General features: G+C 53.2%; 2 protein-coding genes and 1 pseudogene across 2 annotated transcripts; 2 read left to right on the plus strand and 1 right to left on the minus strand.

Annotated features, from left to right (window-relative positions):
* The first annotated feature begins 655 nt into the window (after nt 1-655).
* On the plus strand, nt 656-1232 carry LOC123139203 (uncharacterized; annotated as a pseudogene).
* A 1288-nt stretch (nt 1233-2520) lies between these two features.
* LOC123137087 (U-box domain-containing protein 4) lies at nt 2521-5085 on the minus strand. The gene has a single exon (XM_044556660.1). The coding sequence runs from the start codon at nt 5083-5085 to the stop codon at nt 2902-2904; it is 2184 nt and encodes a 727-aa protein (XP_044412595.1). The 3' UTR covers nt 2521-2901.
* Nucleotides 5086-5403: 318 nt separating this feature from the next.
* Nucleotides 5404-7149, plus strand: LOC123137088 (uncharacterized). The gene is made up of 3 exons (XM_044556661.1): nt 5404-6014; nt 6101-6244; nt 6457-7149. The coding sequence occupies exons 1-3, from the start codon at nt 5952-5954 to the stop codon at nt 7024-7026; spliced, it is 777 nt and encodes a 258-aa protein (XP_044412596.1). The 5' UTR covers nt 5404-5951; the 3' UTR covers nt 7027-7149.
* Nucleotides 7150-8055: the final 906 nt, after the last annotated feature.

The following is an 8055-nucleotide window of genomic DNA, read 5'->3' on the forward strand; positions in this document are numbered from 1 at the left end:
TGGCGTCCGTTTGGGTCGGGGCGGACACAAAAGTCGGACCAACGCGCCGACCCAAACGGACGCGCGTCCGCTTGGCGTCCGCCTGTCGACCCATTCCCGACCCATTTTTTAGCCAGATTTGCGTCCGCGTGGACACGAGGCGCACGCGCACGCGCCTTTTCCTTACCTCGGGCCCGTTGGTCGGTGGCAGTCTCCACCATTTCTGTCCATTCCTCCCAAAAAACCTCCCGCCCGCGCGCTCCCGCCCCACCCGCGCCATGGACGACGACCTCGACGCCGCCGCCGACCTCGCCTCGTCTGGCATGCCGACCGCCCCCTCCGGCAAAGGCAAGCCTCGCGCCCCCCGCAAGACCGCCGCGCTCAAGCCGAACAAGGCGTTGACGCTCGAACAGCGGGTAAAGGAGTTGGCCAATGGAGGCACGTGGCGGACGCAAGGGATGAAGCCATCGCGGCGGTCGCCGTCGCCGCCGCCGCGCAGCAGGAGGTCACCAACGCCCGCGTCGCGGCGGCAACGAGGGAGGCGCTCTATATGCTAGGGTTAAACCCTAGCCAGCACGGCCTCGTCAACGTCGTCGTGGCCGTGACCAGCACCGGCTCATCCGCGTTCCCTCTGATGGTGCTGCCCGACTCGCCCCGCGCGTTGGCTTGCACCACGATGCCCGGCTTCCACGTCTACCCTCAGGCCTCCCGCCTCTCCGGGGAGTGCTCGCCCGAGGTGAGCGTGGTCGCGCCTTCCACGCTCGCGCCCGCGCCCATCAACCTCAATGCCACACCAGTGGCTAGTGGCTCGTCATCCAGAGGCGCGAGGAAACGCGCACGGCAGATGCCAACCGACGTGTTGCCGGGCGCATGCAATCTCTTCGATGGAATGCGGGCCGCCGGCGACGAGGACTACATGCAGAACATTTCGAGGGTGGTGCGCAGGCTGCTGGCTACGATCCCGACAAGACACAAAGCCAGGACGGCCGAGGGGCGTTCACGCCGTCCGCTGACTACAATGAAGATCAGACGGCCTTCATGCGTGATCAGGTCGGCCTGGACCTGGACGGCTTCCCTCTCGACCACGAGTTTCTGGAGGACTACGGGCAAGGGAAGAGGACGAGTGCGACATCGAAGGGGAGCCTTTGTTCGAGGACGAGCTCGCCAACCAAGCCGCCGGGGCGAAGCCGAAACACAAGAGCAAGCGAACCAAGGCATACACGGTGGCCGAGGAAAAGTTTTGCGAGTGTTGAAGAGACATTGGGCAAGACCCCAAGACGGACGCCGAACAAAAGCATTCAACTTTTTGGATTCGTGTCCACCGTGAGTTCCATGAGCGCAAGAAGTTTTCGCCGTACCAAATAGTAAGCACGCGCGGGGTGGGTGTCCATTTCGAAGCGATGGAGGGTGACCCAACAAGAGTGCAACAAGTTTTTTGCCACTCTTGAGAGCGTCAAGGCACGCCCCGTGAGCGGTATCTACATGCAAGACATGGTATGCTAGCAAGCCGCGCTCTTTTGTGTCATCAAGTTTATGCTTGCGTGTTGGTTTGCATACCATTTGCCAATATGCTTGCATGAAATACATTTGTAGGCATTTCAAGCTTTGGAGGCATTCAAGGTCCAACACAATGGCAAGTGCTTCAACGTCTCCCATTGCTTTAGGGTCGTGAAAGACGGGGAGAAGTTCAAGGCGCAATATGACGCCCTCAAGTCGCGTGGGGGGAAGCAAGCCGTGGAGGAGGTTGGGGACGGCGAGAAGGCTCGGACGCGGGGGAAGACCAACTCCAAGAAGGAGGACAAGCGGGATGCGGCGTCGATCGCCTTGATCGCAACCGTGGAGGGCATGATGAACAAGGACTCAAGGGAGGAGAAGCGCCGGCAAGACAAGGAAGAACAAATGAACGCCTTCATGGAGATCCAAAGGAGGAGCCTTGAGATGGACGCGGAGAAGCAAGCCAAGATGCTTGAGATGGAGGCGGAGAAGCAAGCCAAGATGCTAGAGATCAAGGCCGCCAAAACCAAAGCGAAAGAAGTGGCTCTCGTGAGCATGATGACCGGGGTGGAGATCATGAAGGTGGATCTCAACACCGTGTCACCAAGAAAGAGGCCCTAGTTCGAGAAGATGCAGGCCGACATGCTTAAGTTCGACGACGAGTGATCTACGGCGGCGAACGCCATCCTTTTTTTTTATACCGGCAAGTGTGCTGGCATGACCACGAGGCCACGATGGCGTGATCGAACTCAAGTCCCATCCCTTTTTTGTGTGCTGGCATGTGTGCCGGTCGTTGGCGAGTGCGACATCATAAACTGTGGTGATATTTTTTGAAGCCGGCATTGTATGCCGACGCTGGCATGGTGCCGGCATGAGACATGGCCGTTGGCATGATCTATAGCCGCGGACCTTTTTTAAAAAAATTGAATGCGGACATGAAATGGGTCGGCGCGTTGGACACTGTCGGCCCAAATCTAAAACAGGGCGAACGTCGGGCGGGCGGTCGATCCAAACGGACAAATTCGCCGTTCGTTTGGGTCGGCCGAGTTGCTCTAAACACTCTTATATTTCTTTAAGCATGGAGTACATTACAGTCCCTTCCATTGTTGCCTCAATACAAGCTACAAATTATTATCCGGGTAGTTTACAACAAGTAGCATAGTGTTTTGAAAAATGGAACAAAAACAGAACAACTTCCAAGCTTCATACGAAACATCAAGCTGAAGTTCTACATGTACATCGATTATATACTTCAGTTATCCACATTACCCACACAGACACAGGCACATGTGATAGTATATTATATTGCAAGTATTATTTCCTTTAGATTTAAATGTTGTATACCTTCATTTTGAGCATGCAATGAAAGAACTTTTGGACAAAACTGGCCAGACATATTATGGGGCTGCCCAATTGGAAGGCGATTACCTAGGGCACGTGCACTGATATCGAAACGGGATTCGACAACTCTCCACTGCCAAAGCTCGCAGCACGCCTCAACGAGCTGTTACCTACCAAAGAATGATCAACCACCCTCAAGCTAGTCCCTAGCGACATTGCTGACGGCATTTGGCTTCTTTGGCACATCTTGACGATCAAGCTTGCTTTCTTCTTGGCGCGCTTTGTTCCAGTGAGCATGATGTTCTGTATTACCGTATTCAACCCCGGAATCTTTGCTACTCTCCGAACCAATGTTGAGCCACCACGGCGACATATCTCGTATAGAGCGGACACTGCATTCTCCTTGCCCTTTGGAGTTCCCCGTCTCATTAATCCAACGAGGCTACTGATCACAGTTTCAGAGCTCCCAACAAGATGCACAACAGAAGGCTGCTTCATGAGCAGAGCCAGAGCACCGGCAGCTTCCTCCGACACGGTGTCGTTCCTCAGTGACTCGATTAAAGCTACAACTGCACTTGACTCAAGCATCCGAGCTGAGCTTTCTGCATGAGTTGAGAGGTTGAAAAGTGCCATCACTGCATCTTTCCTCCCCCTTGGCGACCCTTTTTTCAGCATACAAGCCAGCTTCTCCAGAGCCCCTGGCTCATTCATGATCATCTTCTTGTAATCATGGACCACGGAGAGACTAAACAGAGTTGCTGCTGCATTCTCTCTGGCCTCTGTAGTCCAGCCATTCTGCAACACGCTGACGATAAGCCACAAGCAACCCTCCTGTTCCATAATCCGCGTTTTGTTCGGCTCGTAAATGGAGAGATTGAGCAGCGCCGTCACTGCGTTCTCTTGCGCTATCTGATCTGATGACAGGAGCAGCCTGCAGAGCAACGGGATTGCACCGAGCTCGGCGATGAACGCTCTGTTCTGCTTCCCAGCCTTGGCCAGCAACCTAATTTCCTTGGCAGCGACTGCCTTTGAGCTATCTGAACTCTCCACCAGCATCCTGACCAGAATCCTGGCTGTGGCCTTATTCGCCTCGATTGCCGCCTTGCTGCTGCACGCGGCGGCGACGCATTCGGCCATCCCCTCGTTGCTCTCTGGGGAATCATACTGGAAACAATACAACCCACACCACTGTGATATCAAACTGCGGAGTGCACGATTCGGCACAAGGCGATTGTCTGCCAGCGCCTGCCCTGAATTTGGGCAGGTGGAATGGCCCTCCCCGATCCACTGTATGATTGATGGCCGGTCATACGTCTGGCCGGTGGACGCCACCACAGGGTCGCGCATCAAATCCAAAGAAATCGGGCAGGAGAACTCCTTGGGCACCGAGAAGGAGGTGTCGTCGCAGCCGCCGCCCCACGATGGAAGCCGCTGCAAGTTTCCCGCCGACGGCCAATACCGGGCCAACTTTGCGTTGCCAGGGTCGAACTGCGAGAAGAGGCTGTAGCGGAGCAAGGCGAGAACACCACCGACGAGCAGGAGGTCGGTATCCTCTTCTTGACTCAAGATTTGTTCCTCAAGGTAGCCGATTTCAGCTTGGCAAGATGCGGAGTCAGAGATGCCGATGTCGGAGAGGAGCGGTTTGAGCGGAGAGGTATCAGGCGGCTGGCCGAGCTCGAACTGTTGGACGGCGGCGAGGAGGCGGTCGCGTAGCGCAGCCTCGTCCGGGTCGTGGTACTGGGCGGGCGCTCGGCGGCGGCACTGGGAGCGGAGGAGGTCGAGGTGGCCAGCCGCGTCGTGCGAGAGGCGGATGGAGGCGGCGGGGATGACGTCGAGGACGACGGCGAGCTCGGCGTCGAGGTCGCGGAAGGAGGCGGCGAGGTGCGCGCCCCGGAGCAGCGCCCACGCGCGGCCGGCGGAGGCGACGTAGGAGACGAGCAGGTCGGCGCGGAAGAGCACGACGTAGAGCTCGCGGAAGCAGAGGTTGGCGGCGTCGGAGAAGCGGTCCGGCGCGTCGAGGAGGAGCGAGTCGAGGAGTGCGCTGAGCAGCGCGAGGCGGCGCGCGAGCGCGGCGAAGTTCCGCGGCTGCGACGGCGTGCGCGGCGCGGCGAGCAGCCGGGCGGCGAGCAAGGCGAGCGCGCGGAGCAGCGAGGCGCCGGCGAGGGCGGTGGGCGCGAAGAAGGCGCCAGCCAGCGGCAGCCTCCTCCGCCTCGGCGTGGGGCGCCGGAGCAGGAACTCCACCGGCGAGGAGGCCGACGCCGGCGAGTCCATGGCCGCCCTCGATTCCCTCCCCTTTTTCTTGGAAGAGAGAAGAAAAGGGAAGCGAATTCGGACCCCCCCCCCCCCCCCCCTTTTTTCTTGGATCCTTGCGTTGGACGAGCGATTAGGTGGGCGTTAGGTTAGGTGGAGGGAGGCGGCTCGACGAGAGGTGGAAATGGTCGCGAGGTCTATCGGAGAGAGAGACTCTCTGGCTCGCGTTGGCGTTGGCGTTGGCGTTGCCCAGACCAGAGGAGCGAGAGGCGGGAGTAATCAGTGGCGTGCAAGTCGGAGGAGGAGAAGGCGATGGAGGGGACGGCCGACCACGGTGGGGTCTTTCTACTTCTCGGCCTGCCCGCCTCGTGCCGCTGACATGCCAACCCTCTGCGCTTCGCCCTTCATTTAGAGGCAATAGCACCCCAGGTCCATAAACTTGCACCGAATGTGATGTTTTAGTTCAAAACTTGCAAAATGTGACTGAGGACTCCACAAACTTGACACCCTATATGGTGTTTTGGTCCACAGCCACTCACAGCGTGCCATGTGGCAGTCCAGAGGGTGGACCGGTCAGCTCTGGCAATTTTGCACAAAGGCCCCTGCCGTTCACTCTATTCAACCCGCAGTTCTTACAGTTGTTGGCCCCGTTCCACACCCCACCTACCGTTGCTGTTCTGTTCCCCCACCCTACACCTACTGTTGTTGTCCCCCTTTCGCCTCCCTGTTCCCCATTCCCCATCCTCTCGCTCTCCCTCTTCCTCTCGCTCTCCCTCTTCCTCTCGCTCTCCCTCTTCCTCTCGCTCTCCCTCTCCCTCTGTCGCCGGCAGCCAGGCCCCTCCCCCACCACCTCCTTTGAACCTTGAACATTTGCATAGCTCGTGGCCATGGTTTCCTGGAGCGATTCTGGCAGTTCGTCCGACGCTGAGTCAGTCAGCAGCGAAGTGCAGGTTAGATCTCTTGCTCTGGTATGGTTAGGGTTTCTTTGGGTGTGCATTGTTAGTCAGCAAATGAAGCTGATTTTGTTATGTTTTAGTTACCTGCCACCATCTTGTGCTTGGAATGGAGCGGCCTGGCCACAGATCTGAGTTCAAGATGTGAGCATGAATGTGTGTGTCAGAAGCTGGTGGCATTTGATTCAGTGGATAGTGGGAGGAGATTCTTAGCTTGTGCACAGAAGGTTAGTTGCTGATTTTGCTTGTATCAGTGTTCAGTTAAGTTTGACAGTTCTGACAGTTAGATTAAGTGTGTATGTTTTCTATTTTTGACAGTTAGTTTCAGTGTTTAAGTTGCTTCTCTGTCAGTTAACTGAATGTTGTTATTTGTTGTTCAGCTAGTATTGAACTACTATTTTCATTGTACTGAATTTTTTCTTTTGTTGCAAATTTGTAGAACATACCTAAATGCAGCTATCTGGAGTGGGTTGATCCTGAGTGGCCTGCCCCTTTGAAGATGAGCCTAGCTAGGATCTGGGGCATGTATGAAGATGAGAACAAGCTGAGGCTCAAGGACAATGTGGTTCATGCTCAAGAGAATGTTAGGGTTGTGAGAGAGAAGGAAAAGATGGAAAGAGACTTGAGGTTTTTTAAGGTTGGTTTTGCTCAAATGGTGGCTGAGAAGGAGCAAGCTCTGGCCCAGCTAGGCAACACACAACTTGCTCTGACTGACATGAAGGAAGATCTTGATAAGAAGAAGATTTCTGATAAATCATTCACAACCATTCATCAAGTTGTCAGGGCCAAGGCAGAGAAAGAGAGGGACCTAATAAAGCAGGAGAGGGACAACATCATGAAAGAGAGGGACAATCTGGTGCAAGAGAGGGACAACCTGGTGCTGGAGAGGAATGTGCTGAAGCAAGAGGAGAAGAAGTTAGAGTACATGATTGGTGATCTTTTCAAACATAAGGAAGACACCAAGGGCAAGATAAGGAAGCTGAAAGAGATGCTTGAAGAATTTGAATGATGGTGTAATGTAATCATTAGTACCAGGTCCAGTATGACCTTGCTTAGTAGCAGGTCAAGTATGACCTTGCACTTGGAATTCCAGACTTATTTGTATTAAGTAATTTGACTAATTTGTGTACTGAATTACTCCCTCAATTTAAGTACTTTCAGTTAATTTTTGAATTGTCTTAATATTGATTTAGTGAGTTCACTAAGTTTATGACAGTTAACTTTTTCAGTTAACTTAATTTTTCATAGTTAACTGAATTTTTGACTGATTTGTTCAACTGATTTGTTCAAATTAAACTAGTTAACTGTCAATTAACTGAGCTTTGTCAGTTAATTGTATTTGTTCAGAGTTAACTGACAACTAAATTTTCACAGTTAATTGAATTTTCACAGTTAACTGAATTTTCACAGTTAACTGAATTTTTTCACAGTTAACTGAATTTTCACAGTTAACTGAATTTTTAACTGATTTGTTCAACTGATTTGTTCAAATTAAACTAGTTAACTATCAGTTAACTGAGCTTTGTCAGTTAATTGTATTTGTTCAGAGTTAACACTACAACAAATATAACTAACTAAGTAAAGCATTGGATATTTGAACACCTAAGCAGCAACATTCAACATTCATAGCATAATTTAGCATAACTGACCATAGCATCATAGTTCACTGACCATAGCATCATAGTTCAACATCTTAGTTATCCCCAGCACCATAACATCACAAAATAACTTATATGCTCTACATATAAGAGCATACCTAAACAACATTGCCAAAATACTTAACTTATATGCTGCTCTACTATATCAGCATACCTAATCCTTCAAGGCTTCAAGGCTTCGTCTTCACTTGCCCTTCAGCATCTTCAGCCTCTCCGAGCGGCGCACCTCCCCATCTGCAGCTCTCTTGTTGCTTGCTTTCTTCTTCCCCTTCCTGACATGCACTTCTTCCTCTGCAGGCACCTTGTCCGCCTCGTCCGCCTCCTCTTGCTTGACGACGATGCCATCAGGCACATCCGGCAGTGCGTCCACGTCGATTGGG

Source organism: Triticum aestivum, chromosome 6B (assembly GCF_018294505.1).
Source record: "Triticum aestivum cultivar Chinese Spring chromosome 6B, IWGSC CS RefSeq v2.1, whole genome shotgun sequence".
In the NCBI taxonomy this organism is placed as follows: Eukaryota; Viridiplantae; Streptophyta; class Magnoliopsida; order Poales; family Poaceae; genus Triticum; species Triticum aestivum.

Coding starts and splice junctions, on each gene's coding strand:
- LOC123137087 (XM_044556660.1), bottom strand. CDS start 5,085: ATGGACTCGCCGGCGTCGGCCTCCTCGCCGGTGGAGTTCCTGCTCCGG.
- LOC123137088 (XM_044556661.1), top strand. CDS start 5,952: ATGGTTTCCTGGAGCGATTCTGGCAGTTCGTCCGACGCTGAGTCAGTC. Junction 6,015..6,100: donor CAGTCAGCAGCGAAGTGCAG/GTTAGATCTCTT, acceptor GTTATGTTTTAG/TTACCTGCCACCATCTTGTG. Junction 6,245..6,456: donor TCTTAGCTTGTGCACAGAAG/GTTAGTTGCTGA, acceptor GCAAATTTGTAG/AACATACCTAAATGCAGCTA.